This window comes from Lynx rufus, unplaced genomic scaffold (assembly GCF_022079265.1).
Source record: "Lynx rufus isolate CCGP_SWC_20201006 ecotype Redwood Valley unplaced genomic scaffold, mLynRuf1.p SCAF_3, whole genome shotgun sequence".
NCBI lineage: Eukaryota > Metazoa > Chordata > Mammalia > Carnivora > Felidae > Lynx > Lynx rufus.
In genome coordinates this window covers 70,355,105-70,375,188 of record NW_025814845.1, presented here as the reverse complement: position 1 = coordinate 70,375,188, position 20,084 = coordinate 70,355,105, and the positions used below count along the sequence as shown (strand labels likewise).

Sequence of the window (20,084 nt, the reverse complement as noted above, 5' to 3'; positions counted from 1 at the left end):
CTTGAAGGAAATCTTTCACTTTAGCTTATTTGCTTATTGTTCTCTTATCAGTGTCTTAGAATTACCTTCATGAGTCAATTATAGCTATGGAAATATAACCCCTATTTCTGTCATTAAATATTCTTAGAAATCTTGTTAGTGGTGAATTATCCCACAGGAACTATAGAGGTGTTTGGATACCTGACCAAAGCCATATTGGTATTTAATAAACCATAACTATGACTGAAACTATCATAAAATATTATGCAGTTATAACCTTTTGTAATGATTTAAACTTTAGGGAAGTAAACTTTTAGAGCTAAAAGAAAACCACAGAGATCAGTAGCCAAGCTTTTCATTTTCTGTAGGAAGAAACCAATCCAAACAGCCAGGCTAACTGACAATGTATGATTTCAGCTTATTAACTGCAGAGCTGAGACCAGAACTTCCCTTTTTTGATTTCCAATGGAAAATATTCTCTTCTCAGAATACTTGCTTTACACAAATTCTGTTTTAAAAACATGAAAACATGGGCATGCTAAGTATACCAAAACTTCCAAAGGAATGTTGAAGAAACTAAATTATCATAAATTTGACCTAAGATCAATATATAAGCAAAATTGAATATGATTTAATTACTTGTTTTTGTTATTGATTTATTCACTTATTTTGCATTCTGAAAATGGCTCTTTAAGACTGATTTATGTTGGGGTGCCTGGGTGGCCTCAGTCAGTTGAACATCTGACTCTTTATTTCAGCTGAAGTCATGATCTCATGGTTCGTAGGTTCGAGCCCCACATTGGGCTCTCTGCTGACAGCATGGAGCCTGCTTGGGATTCTGTGTGTCTCTCTCTCTCTGCCCTTCCCCGACTTGTGCACGCACTCTCTCTCAAAAATCAGTAAATAAACATTAAAAAGAAAAAAAAGATTGATTTGGGGGCACCTGACTAGCTCATTCGGTCAAGCAGCCGACTTTGGCTCAGGTCATGATCTCGTGGCTCATGAGTTTGAGCCCTGCATCAGGCTCTGTGTTAACAGCTCAGAGCCTGGAGCCTGCTTCAGATTCTGTGTCTCCCCCTCTCTCTCTCTGCCCTTCCCAATGGCACTCTGTCTCTGTCTCACAAAAATAAATAAACATTGGAAAATAAATAAATAAATTTCACAAGACTGATTTAGATGGCTCAGGTTATAAGCTATGAGGGAAATTTTGACATGTTGCCTTTTATTCACTTATGCTAGCCTAAGTTTTCCAACTCATACCCTCATTACTTAGATTAGAAAGTTTAAAAATAGCTATTGTGATATCCAAGTAATTGAAGTCTTGAAGAATTTTAGTTGCAGGGAATTACAGCTTTGCTAATCAGTGTCTTACACAAATCAGCAGCCTCAAAATCACTGTAAAATTTGTTAGAAAGGCAGTCCCCTTCCTGAGACCTAGACTATTGAACGAGAGTCTGTTTGTAAACAAGCTCCTAGGTGATTCAGCTATGCCTTAATGTTTGAGAAGCACTTCCTCAGTTAGTAATCTCAAAACCTGGTTCTACTTGATGTCATTTTCTTGTCTCTTTCTTCCTCACCTTTCTTTTTGTGTCCTGGCCCCCAGCCCCCCAAAAGGAACATAAAAATATCAGCATGTGCTTTAATAAGCAAAAAGAAGTTCAGGTTAAAAGTATGTAGAAGAGAAGAAAGGATGTACATCTTCTCATTCTGAGATGGCCTGGAGGACTAATTGGCTGATTATACTTACATGTCTTTGGAATATTTTTAGCATCTGGCAGATCCACATTTTCTCCCTCTTCTGTATTCTCCTGGAGTCATCATTCACATTGGTCCATGTTCCCAAAACTAAGCTTGTGCAACTGCATTGAGAAGTGAAATGCAGGAGTTAATTATACAGTGTTGACTTTACAGAGGGTGAGCCACAAAGCATCAAAAGCAGGAACTGCCTGTTCCAGTTAAGGACAGAGAACAGCAAAGGATATATTATTGGTTATGTAACCTGGGAACCACTGTGAATAACAGGCATTGTGAAGCAGATAAAAAATGGTTGTGATTAAAAGCAAAGTAAAATACCTAAGTCCAAGCCTCCATCTACAAAGATGATTCTAGTGAGTTTTTCTTCTAGTTAGTGATGGATTGAATGTCTGGTGTGGTGATTAAAAGCTTAGACTCTGAGCTAAAACTTTCTTGGTTCAAATTCCAGCTCATCTACTTCTTGGCTCTGTCACTGTGGGCAAGTTTCTTAACCTCTAACCTCTTCATCTGAAAATTGAGAAAACAATAGTACCTACCTCAGGGGGCTATCGTAAACAGCAAACGAGAAAATCTATGTACAAAATACTTAGCACAGTGTCTGAAACATACTAAGTACTCAGTAAGTGTTAGAGTGTATTTATTTGTTCATTTGTTCATTTATTGCGATTTTTCACATCAGTTTCCCTTGTGAACAATAGCATTATTTTTGGGGTCTCTTCCGGGATTTGACCGTGGTTTCTGGCTGTGAAAATAGCTATGGCTTTTTTAAAGGAAATTCTCTGGGCTAAAGAGTGAGTGTTGATCACCTCTGGGATAATAAGTGCTAAGCTCTGTCTGATGATAGTGGTAATGGTAGGGAGCATAATAGCAGTAAAGGAGAAGTGTCATACCGTCCCTTGAGGCACTTAGATTCAGAATGGAAAGAGATGAGATACACATGTACATAGAAGAAAAACCCAACAGATGGTTTAAAAAATCAATTTTTTAAAAGGCTGCCATCAGTATTGGTCATTAAGGACTGTCATTTTCTTCAGGTGTCTTCTACAAAGAATGAGGAAAAAAGGGCACTGTTTTATCTGTTATGTAAAACTGTAGTTTGACAAGCATGAAGGATTTTCTTTTAAGCAGACTTTTGAATCTTGATTTAGAAGCTGACTAAGCACTGAAATGCTGACTGTGAGAAAGTCTTGGTATTGATGCTGCTAAAGTATTTGCTAGCTTCAACCCTCACTGTGGTTATATGAACACAGGGTGCAAGCAAGAGGGGAGAAGTTCCAGAGTGTGCTGATCAGGTAGTGTTCTATAAGCTCACTGTTCCACTTAATGTTTGACTACTTTGTAATGCTTTTGAAGGAATTCAGGCTTTGGAGAAAATGGGGAGGTAGAAGGAGTTTATAAATGCTCAATAAAAGGGCTGTAAATTAGGTGTTGAGATGAAACATTGTAGAGCTTGAGGGATTCTCCATCTTGAGGAACTTCAAAAGAAAAGATGACTTAGAAATAGTCCTGTAGAAACCAGTGTTGCTTCCTTCTTCTCTGTCCCCTGTGGTTCCTGCTGCTGTCTGCATGTTCAGAGCAGCTTTAGAAAGCTGCTTCTGTATGCACGTCTGGAGGAGGTGGACAAGGAGGGACCAGATTTGGGCTAGGGAGCACCAGGAATGGGTAGAGTTGGTAGCAGGAAGGCAGTCAGCAACACTGTATTAACATTTTGGGAAAATGAAAAGACCCTGAACTAGAACCGTGGTGGTAGGGTTAGAGGGTAGAGATGGTTTGTAAAGGTCACTTTAGAACTCTATGTCATAGACATCTTTAAAATGGAGGGGCAGAGGGAAGCACCTTTCAGGAGTAAACACCCAGGGCCATCCTCTAATTCTAGAAATAATTGAAAATCAGCATCTGTCAGTGGATGGTTAAACATTGTACAGAGAACAGTCAGAGTCTGGCTGATACTTTCAGCCTGGAATCCCCTTCAGACATTGGGTTCACAGTCTCTGTGCTCTAATCTGACTTTATTTCTTTGTGCTTCTTTTCCACAGCACGCACGTATCCCAAGTCAGCAATGTTTCAACAACTGGAGAGTAAGTTTTTTGGATTGGAGTTTTTCCCCTCCTTCCCATTTATTAAGCAGAAAAAAAAGCTACTCTAATGGTGTATAGTATTGGGAAATTAATAAAGTAAGCAACCAATGATTATTTTTAAAACCCGAGAAGAGGACTAAATAAGAAGTGTTCCTGTTTGAGCTTCTGTGTGGGTGTGTGACTAGAGACGACTCAACCGTTTGAACATGCAAGATGTTTGCTTCAGTCAAAATAATGTCATAGTCTATTAATATTTGCAAAATGTGTGTTGGGGGAGGTATCTTGCAATGAAGGATGTCATTAAAGGCTAAAGTAGTAACAGTATCTTTCCTTCTTCCCTCATAATGTTTAATCGGCCAGCATTTATTGAGTACCTGCACTATGCCAAGCAGAGTGTTAAGTGTGTAATGTCAGATACGCTTTGGGCTCTGCCTTCAGGGACTTTACAGCCCAATAGGGACACAGAATCAAAAGCAAATTAATGATGGCAACAAATCCTTTCTCCACAGGGCAGCAATAGTGTTCTATTGATTATGTCCATCATCTGCCTTTTTTTCCCTCAGGCCACCAGTTGCACATGGTCTAAAATCTAAACTCCAGTTACCTGCCCTTGCCTACCTCTCTGACTAGATTGCTCATTATGCTTCAACCTCGTGGCCTTCTCTTTCTGGAATAGGCCAAGCGTATATTTGCCACAGAGCCCTTGTACTGGCTGTTTTTCAGCCTGGCCATTAATTTTCCTATAATCCACTCTTTTGTTCCAATGTCCTCTCGTCCAAGAAGACATCCCTGACTATCCACGGTCACTCTCCAATCCTGGACTCCATTTTGGAGGCAATTTATCATCATCTGAAATTTCACGATTTGTTTATTACCCATCTTGCCTCATAGCAGCAACGTAAGCTCCATAAACACAGGGGTCTTGTCTGTCCTATTCATGGCTGTATCCCTAACATACAGAAAAGTGCCTGATGTATATTAGGCACTGAATAAATATTTGTAAATAGTTTCTTGCTCAAAGACTTTCCATCACACCTTCCTTCCTTCCTTCCTTCCTTCCTTCCTTCCTTCCTTCCTTCCTTCCTGAGACATAAATGGGCCTTTTTAGAGCATCTTCCATCAACAGGGATCAGGCAGAAAAGGAGGGAAGATGTGATAAGGAGGTAGAGAGAATTTAAAAAAGCACTAGTTAGTATGAATTTGGATCCAACAGGATAAATTGGGATTTTTTTTTCTTCTTTGTTAAGTAAAGAAGCAGTGAGAGGGCAGGACTGACCTCTCTTAGCTTTGTGAATTTTAAAGAGATTCCGGAATTATACCAAGACTGATGTGTTCTTGCTTATGTGTTTCCTGACAACCTTTACTTCTTTTATATCTTACATAGTTTGGAAAAGGTGTGGGATGGGTTTGTATGTACATATTAATTCACTGGCATCCCTGTGTGCCACTGTTAGGTAATCTTGAATCATTGGGGTATGGAGTTCTAAATATAAAAGTTCTAATGCCCAAGTTAGACTATACTTGTTCAATGTCTACAAATAGTTTTAATGAAATTACTATGCATCTGGTAGAAAACTACATTTGGAAAATCTCAAGTTCTTAAATTTCTTAAAACCCATTTTATTTAAGCAAATGTTTTTTCTTAATCTGAACATTTTAAAACTATGTACATGGTTCTTTTAAATTTTCTAATAGCTTTATTGAGACACAAAAAACTATACATACTTAATGTGTACCATTTGATGAGTTTGGATGTGATTCTTTTTTCAAGTGCAGAAAAATGTGGTTTGAGGAGAATATGTTTAGAATTTTCCATGCCAGCTATTTAGAATTAAATAGTGTGGTGATAAAAGAAGTTTGGACACATTGAAAGATTATACAGCTTTAGAAAGGATACCTTATCTATCCCATTGTGCACTCTTTTTAGCCCCTGTACTGAAGTATTTCTTCATGTTGGACGAAGGAAATCTACCATCTTCAGTAATGAGTATTGAGATATTTGCATGAATGCAGCTTCAACTGTATACATCACAATTTAATTTAATGGAAGTTCAGAAAGATTTTGCTATTCTAAGTAGTAATTGTTCTCGTGAGGTATTCCTTTTTAATAGCATTATTCCCTGCATAATTTTATCTTAAAGGGATTCTAAATAGATAATAGCCATCATAAAATTATTTGTGCCAGTTTGCTTCACAAACCATACTGCCTTCCTCTAAAGAACTGGTATGACATCTGGAGGAACTCACCCTTATAAGAATAGGTCTATTCTTATTCTATGAGGAAAAAAAATATTTCCTCATTCTGCCTTATATAAATGATGCTTATTTCCTGATGGCCTCTGATAACTGTTGCTAGACTTGCTGTGAGCATTTCAGTAATCCTGGACCTACAGAGATGAGAAACACGGTTATCAAATTGGTAGGATTTGTTAGGTTGGGTTTTATCTTTAACACACGATACAGATATTTTGAGATGTCTCATATGCTATCTCTGTTCATGAAACTATAGTAGATCTACTATTGGAAATACAGATTTTCCAAAATTAGAGATACAAACTTTTAAAGACAATCATTGATAAATTTGATTACCTGAGTGACTCTGTATTCTTTTTTTATTAGACTCTTAGAAAGAACCATCCGGTCAGCAGTAGAGCAACATCTTTTTGATGTTAATGGCCCTGGAGGCCAAAGTTCAGAGGACTCAGAGTCTGGAACATCATCAGCGTCTTCTTCCACATCTGCCAGACAGCGCCGCCGCCAGTCCAAAGAGCAGGATGAAGTTCGACGCAGCAGAGATGTGTGAGTTGGCATTGGTGCCTCTTATTTGGATTTTCTCTTCTCCTTTTAAAAATATACACCTAAGGGGCGCCTGGGTGGCGCAGTCGGTTAAGCGTCCGACTTCAGCCAGGTCACGATCTCACGGTGCGTGAGTTCGAGCCCCGCGTCAGGCTCTGGGCTGATGGCTCAGAGCCTGGAGCCTGTTTCCGATTCTGTGTCTCCCTCTCTCTCTGCCCCTCCCCCGTTCATGCTCTGTCTCTCTCTGTCCCAAAAATAAATAAACGTTGAAAAAAAAATTTTTTTTTAAAAAAAATATACACCTGAATTAGTCACTGCATTATAGCCATTCCCATTTCAGTATTCAGGTTAAAACTTTAAAAGTTTCATTTTGACTATTCTTTTTTTTTTAAGTTTGTTATTTTTTGTTTTTGAGAAAGAGAGAGTGCAAGCAGGGGAGGGGCAGAGAGAGAGAATCTCAAGCAGATTCTGCACTTGTCAGCACAGGGTCCAACGTGGGGCTTGAACTCACAAAACTGTGAGATCATGACCTGAGCCGAAATCAAGAGTCAAATGCTTAACTGACTGAGCCACCCAAGTGCCCTTGACTGTTCTAACTAAGGTAATTTTTGGAAATTTGTAGGCAGCTAAATGAATATTTCAGCTTTTTCTAGATGTTTTATGTTGTCTAGATGTATATTGTAGGAAACCACCTCTGATTTAATACATTTCATGGCTTCCTCATGAATATCTTATTGAGAGGGATGCTGAACCACTGGAGGAGAAAATGGCCCTATGCCTGTCCAGAGGTGGTTTTTCTCTTATTAGACAACATTCATTTAGCTGTTAGAACACCTTATGAAATCAACAGATTTCCCTGCTATATTGGCCTGATGAAATATTAGAATATCACTGTAATATTCTGACAGTTGGTTACATTTTAGGGTAAGGAATGTTGAGCCTAAGTCTAATCAGAAAAGGAAATGTTTGTGTTCCTTATTATGATAGTGACTGATTTGAAGCTTTCCCACAGGATGAATTTCAAGAATTTGAGATTTTCAAGGATTTGAGAAAATACAAATAAATAATTATCATCCATATTTTTGAATAATCATTATTTTAATTGTCATGGAAAATAAAGTTATATTCATATATTTTTCCCCAAAATTTTATTTTTATCTACCGTAGCATTTAGTCTCTAAAAAGTTACTGTTTTGAATTCCTTATTAAATGTCAAAGACTAAATCAGACCCTAGTCCTCCTCATTCTTTTTTACCTGGATTCATAATCTACATCAAAATCTAAGGGAAAAAAGAGATTTCTTTTTGATTAAAGAAAGACACAAAAGACAAGTAGTGTAAATAAATACCATGCCGCATATTGTCAAGATGTTTAAGAGCTATACTAACAAATGTAATTTTAGAAATAAAACAGTATCAGTGGTATAACCTACTGACTTTTTAAGTGATATAGGCAGCACTTTAAAAAAAATTGTCTTAGGGGTGCCTGGGTGGCTCAGTCGGTTAAGTGTCCGACTTCAGCTCAGGTCATAATCTCACAGTCCATGAGTTCGGGCTCCGCGTGGTGCTCTGTGCTGACTGACAGCTCAGAGCCTGGAACCTGCCTCAGATTCTGTGTCTCCCTCTCTCTCTGACCCTCCTCTGTTCGTGCTCTGTCTCTCTCCGTCTCAAAGATAGATAAAAACATTAAAAAAAATTTTTTTTAATTGTCTTGGAGCTGCTGGGTTGGAGAGAGTGCTGTGTAATACTACCTTTAGAGAATAGAAAAATTGTAATACGGGAGGTATTTATGTTTAAAATTAGCTATTGACTAAGCTTTATAGAAAATGTTTAGGAGTATAATTAGTTTGTGTACTGCCTAAATTATGTTACACAGCAAGTACAAATTATTTAATACTGTTCATATTCTCTGCCTCATTTTTTGCCAAACAGTATGTAGCAACACATTGCATTTTAAAAATAGTCTTAGTGTGTCACGACATCGTGCTTTCCACTCTCTTTGTTTGGACAGGTGGACAGCAAGCTGAGGTTGGATGGAAGTGGTAGTAAGCACAAGAGAGAGAACAGAGACAGACAGTGGAAGTGTTGATGGTGGGTGCACGGCAGCAGGCAGGGGACAGCACAGTGGGGTAAGGTCACAGTGAACGGGGATAGACAGAAAAATATGAAACACAGAGTAAGTAACCTTTCCTGCAGAGTTTAGTTTCCCAGAGTTGGGAATGTTTCTAATATAAGTTATCTTAATCATATTTTACTATCAATATCAGGAGAACAAATGAGATGGAGAATGGTAGAAGCTGACTAATCTAACAATCCACGAAACTCCAGCCTTCCCCTTAAAGTTTCTTCTCTGGTAATTTCCTTCACTGCTCATGCTGCTTACTCATTGTGGTCAGATTAAGTTGTGCACTGAGTGAGTGAATCTCGGGCTGCAAACTGTGTGTGGCCAAGGTAACTTACAGTCTTGCATTACTCTTTCTCCTTGGTGTGTGGTCTGGGCATGCAGAAGTCCCCTTCCTGTGTTCCCTGTTGGCCTCGCCCTCCTAGTCATATGGCCTCCTCCTCACCTGACATGCTGGGTAATTAGCGTGTCTTGATAGTCCTTCCTCTTCAACCTCCACGCCACACTGCACTGCCTCTCTGAGCTCACCAGGTCTGTGGAGGAGTGAGGCCCTTATCTCTCAGGGCCCCAGACCTACTACTTTTGTCCCCATGAAAGTCCTCTCCAGTATGTCCCCAGGAGATACAGTGACATATCACTGATTGTACAAAGGTTGAGAATCGTTATCATAGCCTATAGTAAGTATGTTTTTCTCAGTATATACTTATGCATAATTGATTCATTTATCAAAGATTTTCATCAGGCTTTGTTTAAAAAATAAAAATTAAGCTAGACTTTAATATATTCTATTCAAAACTAATAACTCTATGGAATGGCTAAAAAGAGTTTTTAAAGAGGTGCCTGGGTGGCTGAGTCGGTTAAACGTCTGACTCTTGGCTTTGGCTCAGATCATGATCTCATGGTTGTGAGATCGAGCCCCGCATTAGGCTCTGTGCTGAGCATGGAGCCAGCTTGAGATTCTTTCTCTCCTTCTCCTTCTGCCCCTCTCCCCCTCAAAAAAAAAAAAAAAAGAAGGAAAAAAAAAGAGTTCTTAAATATACAAACTCATTATATTTTTGTCTATTGTTTGGCCTCCTAACAACTTAGAGCTGCAACCAATTAAAAAAATATATCCTTAAAGCCAGTGATGACCATATTTCAGGATGAGATTAAAGAGCCAATAAAGTCTATACTAAAGTCATTGTGACATTGTTTAAACAAATACAGAAGATAGACTGTAAATATTTCATTTTAATGCTAATTATTTATTGTTTAAATTTAAAAGGAGGGGCGCCTGGGTGGCGCAGTCGGTTAAGCGTCTGACTTCGGCTCAGGTCATGATCTCGCGGTTCGTGAGTTCGAGCCCCGCGTCGGGCTCTGGGCTGATGGCTCAGAGCCTGGAGCCTGCTTCCGATTCTGTGTCTCCCTCTCTCTCTGCCCCTCCCCCGTTCATGCTCTGTCTTTCTCTGTCCCAAAAATAAATAAATGTTGAAAAAAAAAATTTTTTTTTAAATAAATAAATAAATAAATAAATAAATTTAAAAGGAAACGTCAGGTTTATGTTATTATTTGCTACCATAAAAATACCAAGGTTTAAGGAACATGTTCATTATGTGAAAGGTTTCAGTTTAACTCATTTATTAAAAAGCTTGCCATCTGCCAGATGCATGGAAATGTTGACTCTTGGTGAGGGGTATATGGAAGTTCGTTGTGAGTCTCTCTTCTTTTCTATGTGTGTGAAAATTTTATAATAAATACTTTCTAAAAGGCAAAGCGTAATTTAAGTTAAAGTGGTTTCAACTGTCCAATACACAATAAATTGGAAATGTATATACAGATTTCTTTGTTACAAATATTATATTAAATTCCTAGTTCAAAGTAAAAGAAAAAAATTATGCTGTACTATTAGAGGAACGATAAATAGTTAGGTATTACTAGAACATTAAGTGTGCATGTAGGGGTGAGGGAGAAACTCTAGATGAAGTGAGAAGCCGCAGAGATTTGAGTTCAGGTCAAATCTCAGTGATGTCCAGTATGATTGAAAGCTGTCCGAATGTTGCAGTCAGGAATTGTATTCCAGTGCTCTCACAGTCACATTTGTACTGTGGCTGAAAGGTGTTGACTCAGAGACCTTTTTTTTTTTTTTGAAGAGAACAGGATTTCCACATGAACACACTGAACAGATTTTCATATATTTATTTTGACAGGACTTATTCCAGTCATTTATTCACTATTCAAAAAGATTATAAAATAAACTTTGTGTTTTAATTTCTAAAACTAGTTTTTTAGCTTTTGTATTAGCCTGCTGGGGCTACCTTCACAAAGTACTACCTGGGGGACTTAAACAATAGGGATTTATTTCCTCACCATTCTGGAGGCTGGAAGTCCAAGATCAAGGTGCAGATGGGGTTGGTTTCTGATGAGAGACTTCTCTCTTCGATTTGCAGACAGTGCCTTCTCTGTGTCCTCCCATGGCCTTTCTTCTGTGTGCATGCTTTCCCGGTGTCTCCTCCTTTTCTTATAATAACACCAGTTCTAACGGAGTAGAGCCCCACCCTTATAGCCTCAGTGAGCCTTAATTACCTCTGTAAAGTCCCTGTCTCCAAAACAGTCACGTTGTCGGTTAGGGCTTCCACATAGGAATTTGGGGGTAAACAATTCTGTCCTAAGAGCTTTCAAACATAAACCCCCACCCCCACTAAAAAAATAATAGTAGGATGTATACCCCAGGAGTTAGAGGAAATCAGAAGAGCGATTAGACAGATTTTATATAGTAAAACAACTATTTTTGAAGTTGATACCAAACTCATCCAACTATCCATAAAAGGCACCTCTCTCAGCGCATGAAGGGGGAAGATTTAAGTGTTTGCATGAGTATATGTGCCAGCATGTTAGCCCCTATCAGCTTTCTCATGCCTTCTGTTATTTTATGTTTAGGATATTTCTAATAACTGTTGCATCAATCTTTTATATACTTTTACTAAGTATATATGTTTTTACATTAAAAGTTGTATAAAATAAGACTAAATTAAATGTGGAGTGCTAAAAATCACCAAAGATAGTCTAAGATAGTATAATATTTAATTCATAATTTAGCCTCCATGATAAGCTCATCTAAAACAGGATATGAATTTAGATTGCAGAATAAATATTTAACATTATCTTTCTTTTTGGGATGTGGTTGAACTGATGGTAAAATGTAGTCATCAATTTTGCTCTTTAGAGCTCATGTATTTCCATGAGTAGTAGGGAGTTACCTTAATTTAGTCATACAATAAGGGAGAGATCTCATTCATTTGTGCTTTGGCAAGCCATGACGCTATACTGATGGCTTAATTTGTTCCATGATGTAGTAAAAGACAAATAATTTGCTAAGTAATTTAATTTTGTGAAAACTCCTTGAGGGAATGTTTAAGATACTCATTGTTTCAGTAATATTAAGTGAATTAAATTCTATAGTTACGGCATTCATATCTACTTCTAAAACTAAGTCATGAAGCTAAAACTAAGTCATGAAACTTTGTACTGATAAGTAATAAATCCATATTTAAGTTAAGATGTTTTGTATTCTGGGGGCGTCTGGGTGGCTCAGTCACTTGAGCCTCTGACTTCAGGTCGTGATCTCACAGCTCATGAGTTCGAGCCCCGCGTCAGACTCTAAGCTGAGCCTATTTCAGATTCTGAGTCTCCCTCTCTCTCTGCCCCTCTCTCGGCTCACACTCTGTCTCTCTCAAAAATAAACATAAAAAAATTTTTTTAATATTGTGTATTCTGTAGTTTTTATAAACTTATACTATTTCTACCAAGACTATCAAATGCAGTTGGATTCTGTTACTCATGCTTTTCTACTATGCTGAAATGTCTTCATCATTTGGAAAAATCAGCATGTCCCATTCTAGAGAAAAAGACAACATATTTCCTTTTCAGATTTTTCTTCACACATTGGATTATAAAATGTGTATGTGGGGGGGGTGTAATTTATTAATAATGGGAAGATTTTTTGTAAGCTTGCACTGTTCTCTCTGTTTGAATACAAATTACTTTTGGTACAAATACAAAAGTTGTTCATTGGTAGAAACACAGTCCCTGCCAATTTGCCTCTAGGAATAATTTCTCTTTTAATGTGATTTATTTGGCACCAGTTGGTCTCAGGAGTAGCACTGTGCTCAGATTTTGATCAAAGAGGCAAAATGGAATTTCTGGGCACCCTCCTGATTTCCCATGTGATGCAGTGACAGTGTCATTAAAATGTCCCTTTTACCTTTTAAAATAAAATCAAGGTTTTTTGTTTTTTTTTAATTTCAAGGGGACTTATCGACAAAGAAAATATTCCTTCTGGGTTCAGCAGCCTCGAAGATTGTATTTTGAGTGCTCAGGAAGTGGAAAAGTTGTATGAAAATACTTCTGGTTGTGTTGGAGAAAGGGGCAAACCTAAACGTCAGAAATCCAGTTCCAAACTCTCTGAACTCAATGAAAATCAAGATGGTCTTGTGGTAAGTGAAAATTCTGTAAAATTTTTACTTGTAGCCAGTTAGGAAATACCACATCTCTTTTCTTTGCTATGTAAAATAATAATAATAATAATAATAATAATAATTCCAATCATGAGCTTATAGGACTATAGGATATGAGTTGTGAAGACCTTAGAGCAACTAAATATGCACACTTATATTTCTTTTTAATATTAAAATCAAAGCCGAGAAAAATTATATTCTACCAAAAGAAACAAAGACAGAACACTTACTATTTATTTAAATTGGCCTGATTTTTATCTCATTCTTTGGAGCATTTTTAAATTTTATTTTTGAAATATTGCCAATAAAGCCTTTTTATTTCCCCCCATTCTGTTTGTTCTTGAATATATGACTATTTAAAAAAATTAATAAACTTAAAGCCAAGTGAAAGAAAACTACATAGAGAAAGAGGGTCAACTATCTTTGTGTACAAAAATCTCTGTGTTCAGAAATTTAGTTTAAACCTATACTCTAGAAACTATTTTCTTCCAAATTCACCAGAAACAAAAACAAAAAAAAAAAAAACAAAAGATCAGCCTCTTACACAGTTACCTCAGAATTGAACCCTGGATTATTGATTTGATATATAAGTTATTACAAGTTATTGTATACTATTAGTATACATCATCCTTTTCTGTATATGCTTCAGTTTCTCTGAAAAGTGAGAACCAAAGTGTGTCTTCTTAGTCCATCTAGTTTTTAAAAAGTTAACAACAACAATAAAAACTGAAGATAAAATTTATAATATAACATGAGCTAGAGTCCCCATAATAAATTAGGTAATGTCCGCTTTTACCATGCAATGTGTAAATACTCTGATCTATTTTATCTCTGACCAGCTTTTAGCTCCTTGCGGGGTTTTTCATACATTTACTAATATGGGCCACCTCTTTTCCATTGTCAATTTATGCATGTGCTCAGAGAAGATTCCCAATTTTGCCCTAAATAAAATATACATAAAGGCAAATTCAGGGAAACATGTTAATTTCTTTTTTCCCCTCCAAATGTCTTGATGCTCTGTTTCTAGAAGTAATAGTGACCAGCTAGAAGGGACAGAAGCAATCACCCACCTCAGGTCCATTTCTGATACACTCCAAATAAAGAATGTAAGCTTTGGAACCATTATACATATTAAATGTTTTTAGCATTAACTTAATTCTTGCGTAGGGGAAAAGTAAATTTTTAAGTAAAATAAATGATGCTAATTTCATTAGCTCTTTATTTGGCCCACAATTTGCTTATCTGCCAAAGAGATTACAATGACTAAAAGTCCAACACTTCATTGGAAAGAATGTACTCTATTTCAGTCCCTTTTTACGTGAACTGAAGCCATGAATATTTCTTTTCCACAAGGAATAATGTCTTAAATTAGCATGGTGGTGATAGCTAATAAAAATGAAAAAGTTCATTTATTCCTTAGAATCTGTGTTTGATTGATATAATAACTATAGACATATTCTTTGCTTAAAAACATTTGAATAGGAGAGCCCAATGCCATCTTGGTCTTTTTAGGTGAAAGGGTTTTCCCCCATGTTAGTTGCCAGTTTCCTCATTCCAGGATTGTGAATGTCATGTGTTAACATAAGTGAGCCAAGTGGACCATGTCTTTTTGCAGTGAATAATTGAAAACCCTGCCAACACAACTTCCACGTAGAAAGTAAAGGTGCTGTCTAAGAGTTTTTCTAACTGTCATATGCCATGAATTTTTAAATCTGATCTTCACAGGTAACCACAAAGCAAATAGCCAGGGAACATAGCAAGTCTTTAGTCTCCATCCTAAAAGTTAAGCTGTGTATCTTAACTTGTCACTTACTTTTCACCTTCTAGGTTTACTTTTCCCAAATCTCCCCCAAAACCTTTTCCTGCTCCATTTCACGTGCTTTACACCCTGAGTAAACATTTATTTCTAAACTGGGTGGGAGAGGGGAGAAATGCATACATAATTATATGCCTTTATGTGCCAGGAAATATTTCAGATCCTGGGGATACAGCAGGAGAAAAACAGGCAAAAGTTACTGTCCTCATGGAGTTTATATTCTAGTAGGGGGAACAGACAATAATCAAGATAAGTAAGTAAAACACAAAATACGTCAGATGGTGATAACTACTAGGAAGAAACATAGAGCTGGAAATGGTGACAGGAATTGTGAGGGAGCAAGTGATGCAATTTTAAATGGAGTGATCTGAGAAGATCTCCCAAGAATTTGACATTTGAGTGTAAAGACTTCGAGAAAGTGAGGAAGCAAGCCATACTATCCTAGTAGGTGCAAAGGCCCTGAGACAATCATTTATCTGGAATGTTCAAAAAAACAAAAAAAAAGGTACCGTTGTGATTGAAGGAGAGTGAGCAAAGTTAAAGAGGTAATGGGAGAAAGTGGGCAGATGAAGTAGGGCCTCATGGATCATTGTGAGAACTCTGCCTTTAATATGGATGAGATGAGAATCCATTTGAGGGTTCTAAGTAGAATAGTGATCTGACTTACTGAAATTTGAATCAACTGCTATGTTGAGAATAGACAGTAAGCAGGCAATGGCAGAAAGAAGAACCCCAGTTAAGAGGCTATTGCAATAATCTGGAGTTAAGATGATGATGGTTTGAACAAGGTGATACCAGAGTCAGCATGTATTTCCTTGCAGATTGTATGATGCACTACTCTAGAGGCACTGTTCCCATAGACTAAAATGTGAACAGTTCCTCCTAGAGTGGTGCATTGCAGTCATCGTGATGTGGTGGATGGATTCTGGGTGTATTTTGAAAGACCAAGGGAGTGAGTGTGGACAGAAAAGAAAAGCCACCTCAGGGGCTGTGAGCCATGAGACACACCAACCTTTAGAGGATGGAGAGATGAGAAGGTACCAGGAGAGGAGACTTAAGAGACTAGCAAAGTAGAAGACAGACAAGGTGAATTTGATGCCTTCGAAGCCAGGTGAACCCAGTATCTCAAAGAAGAGAGAAAGTCAGACGGTGGGTCAAGTAGAAGACTGCACGTTTGACCACTGGGGTTAGCAAGGTGGAGATCACTGAATAAGAGCGGTTTTGTTGAAGAGATAGGAGCAAAAGCCATTTTCCAGAGTAAATGAGAGGAGAGGACCTGAACACAGCGAGTGATAATTTCACACTGATCACACCAGCCCACAACACAACCAAGGAGAATATGCTGTAGACCAAAAAAAAGCATCTTGCACATCTGGAACCTCTGAGGTGGGAACTGGCTGGGCACTTTGCCTTTGCCCTGTCACCTCTTGAGACAGTCATGACCAGCAGGAACCAAGAGGCTACAGAGAATTCAGAGCTTAAAAATTAGTGGTAGTGAGTGACATTAGAGTGTTCTGCCTTATCTCTAATTATTGCCACGGTCCCAAGCTTTTCCTCCTCCTTTAAACTCCTAGCTCATGCCTGTGCCCTTCAGTCATTCTCAGAGCAAAACCTTGTCTCCTCATTTACTTGGAAGAACTAGGACACCCAGCTTGTGTTTCAGCAGCTTCCCTCCTGCTTCAAAACATCTCTAAGAACTCCACTCATTTTATTTTCTCACCTGCTCAAATGATAACATGGCTTTTCTAATTTCTGGGGTTACCTTCTAACTCAAGAAGTGTCCGTGTAAATTCTGTTTTCTACCTCCATCTCCCCACCCCACCCCCATGTACATGTACAAACATACACATACACTCACTCACACGGTTTTCATGGCTTCCTGTCCACTGGCTCATTTCTGTTGGCCTAGAAAAAGCATCCACCTCTAAAAGCTTCCTCTTCTGGGTGCAATTTAACAGCTTGAATCAAAAGCCCATAACTCAGTCATGCATTTTATCCAGTAATCATACTTCTGCCACTCAGTTCTACTTAAATATGGAAAAGACCGTGAGTATTAATTTGCTCACTGCAAGGCTTTCTATAATCATGGAAAATTAGAAGCAATCTAAATGCTTAAAAGTACGATATCAGATTAGTAATGTGGATGTCAGTTCAGTAAAATTATTATTTGGAAGACCATGTAATAAAATAAAAAACATTGACAAGTTATATTTTAAGTGCTTTGTATATATTATCAATTCTAGTACTCCCAATTATCCATAAGGCAGATTTAGTAGTAGTAGTAGTAGTAGTAGTAGTAGTAGTAGTATTCTCATTCTAAACATGAGGGAAATGAGGCAGAAGAGATTAAATAACATCTCCAAGGTCACATACAAGTGGTGGCACTGAGAGTCTACTATATCCTTCAATATTAAAAGTGGGTTATGAAGTGTGCATTTATATATGTATATATGTCTCTGTACATTTTTATATATGTATGTCTATAAATGTATGTATCGTATATGTGTACATATTTGTATGTGTGTATATGTATGTATCTCATGTGTGTGTGTACAAATGTATACAAAAATGTTCATTCCCAGGAAAAAAGACTGAAAGGAAATAAGCCTAAAGTGATTGATAATATCATGGTGGTGGTAGCAGTATTAGAAGTAGCTGTCACTCAAGGGGCGTGTGGGTGGCTCAGTCAGTTAAGAGTCCAACTCTTGATCTCAGCTCTGGTCTTGGTCTCACCGTCATGAGTTCGAGCTCCTGTTGGACCTCACACTGGGTGTGAAGCCTCCTCAGGAAAAAAAAAAAGCGGCTGTTAGTGCATGCTCTGTTTTTCAGATGTTCCCCATTTGAGTATACTAATTCTATAAAATATAAAGTAAGCATCACATTTATTGTACAAAAACTGAAAACATAGTCTAGCGGCTCTCTTATTTATAAACGATATCTGTTTAATGCCTTGTGCACCCTCTGAAATCACAGGCAGGGTTCAAGGAAAGAGCATAGCTCTTACAGTCAGACCTCAGTTTTCAGTTTCAACTTTATCACTTAATATCCATGGCGAGTGGGCATGTTATTTAGCCTCAGTTACTTTATCCATAAAGTGGGACTGTTAATGCCTCACTGTGGTTTTTTTGTGAGATTTAAAAGCAACTAAATGTGCTAAAGAATAGAGAAAACTGAACACTGTTCACACGTAAGTTCCTTTCTGCTCCCTAGATTCTAATGACCAGTCTCTTTTCCTTCACTTGCTATCCAACATTTTGAACAGTCTTCACTTCCTTGTTCTGAATCTTGCTTCTCACACTTGCTTGTTCAATCCCAGTAACCCAGAATCTACACCCACTTCTCTGGGAAACCTGTTTTCTCCCTGTCGCTGTCTGGACATGGAATTGGAACTGCTCTTCTAAGACCCCTGTGCTCTGACATTCTCTTGGTCCTTGACTCCTCAAGCCCTTGTGGGGCTTGATACTTCTTCCCTTTTTCTCAGAACCCTCTCCCTCTCCACCTTGGTGACACTGACCTCTCCTGTGTCCTGTGATCACGATGACTTTCTTCTGCGTCATCTCTTTCACTGGCTCAGCCTCCATAAAGCATAATGTAGATGCTCCCAAGTTTTGTCTCATTTCTCTTTTCCATCTTTGCTTGAGAGCTTTGCCACTCACATGGTGTCAGATGTCACCTCTCTACCAATGACTGCCAAGTCAACATTTGATTGAAGCTCTCTGCAGTCCACCTTAGAAAGTGAGCATGTTAAAACCGAATTCATTGTCTTTTCCTCCTGGATCTCTTTTTTACCAGGCTACCCATCTGATTTCATCAGTCAACATCTTCTTGGTCCTTTTGTTTGCCCCCAGCCCCTCTTCCAGCTTTTCAATCAGTTGTCAAATTTAGTGGACTCTACTTTAAAAATGGTATGAAGGACCCCCTTGTCCCTTTGTATTGCCATTACATCACTGAGGCCCTTGTTATAATTGCCCTGGAATATCAAAACAGTCACCTGACATGTCTGCATACCGCCACCCTCTCCTGTCCCCAGGCTGTCTTACCTGCCCCTGCAAAACAGTCATCTACCTAATGCAGCAATTTTCAACCCTTGTTTTCCATGCACTAATTCCTGTCACAAACTACATGACAGTGATTCTCTGGGTAGTGTCAATGTAATGTAAAAGAGACCTACATTGTGAACCACTGATTTAAAGTTATTCATTCCTTCAACTATACAACAACTAACTGTATGACAAGCACTCTTTGAGGAGCTAAAGACACAGAAGTTGTCAAAACAGATACACTCACAGCCATCCTGAAGTTTACATTCTTATAGGATCAAATAAGAAACAAGAAAATATATAGTCAGATGGCAGTACATGCTGTGGAAAAAAATGCAGTGGGCAGAGACGACAGGAAGTGGTGGGGGGTGAAGGACTGATATACAGAAGATACCCCGGTCAGGCTCACTAAGAAGATTTGTGCAGGGACCTGAAAGAGGTGAGAGAGTGAGCCATCGGGTGAGGAGAGGGGAGAGGGGGCAGCAGGCTTTGCCTATTTGAGGATAAGCAAGAGGTTGCTGTGGTTGGAACAGGGTTGAGGAAGGAGCATTATAAGCAATGAGGTCAGAGATGTAGCAAGGGTACTGATCACTTAAGCCTTTATAGCTGTTTTTAGGTCTTTGGGATTTATCTGGAGTGAGATGAGGAGCCACTAGAAGATTAAAAAGAAGAAAATCATTTTCTGATATACCTTTTGAAAGAATCGCTCTAGCAACTGTGTTAAGAATAGCGCAGAGGTGGTAAGGGATGAACAAACACTAAAGCAAAATAATTGACGTAATCTAAGCAAGAATTGATAACAATTTAGGCCAGGATGATAGCCATTAAGTGGCAGGAAGAGGTCAGACTATGTATGTATTTTGAGGGAATAAAGAGGATTTTCTAATAGATTGGATGTGGATGTGAAGAAAGAGGTGGGTGTGGGATGACTCCAAGACCTTTAGAGTAACTGGAAAGATGGAGAATAATATTGGAGGGGCAAATTCAGAGGGAAAAACCAAAAGTT

The 20,084-nt window shown here is 38.2% G+C and overlaps 1 protein-coding gene across 1 annotated transcript in view; it reads left to right on the top strand.

Moving 5' to 3' along the window:
• Window positions 1-20,084, top strand: part of FAM13A (family with sequence similarity 13 member A) — a 333,262-nt gene that overhangs the window by 255,729 nt on the left and 57,449 nt on the right. Inside the window, exons 10-12 of the mRNA XM_047091509.1 lie at window positions 3,771-3,812; window positions 6,432-6,611; window positions 13,015-13,201. Coding sequence (XP_046947465.1) covers window positions 3,771-3,812; window positions 6,432-6,611; window positions 13,015-13,201 — 409 coding nt within the window. The remainder of the gene's footprint in view (window positions 1-3,770; window positions 3,813-6,431; window positions 6,612-13,014; window positions 13,202-20,084) is intronic.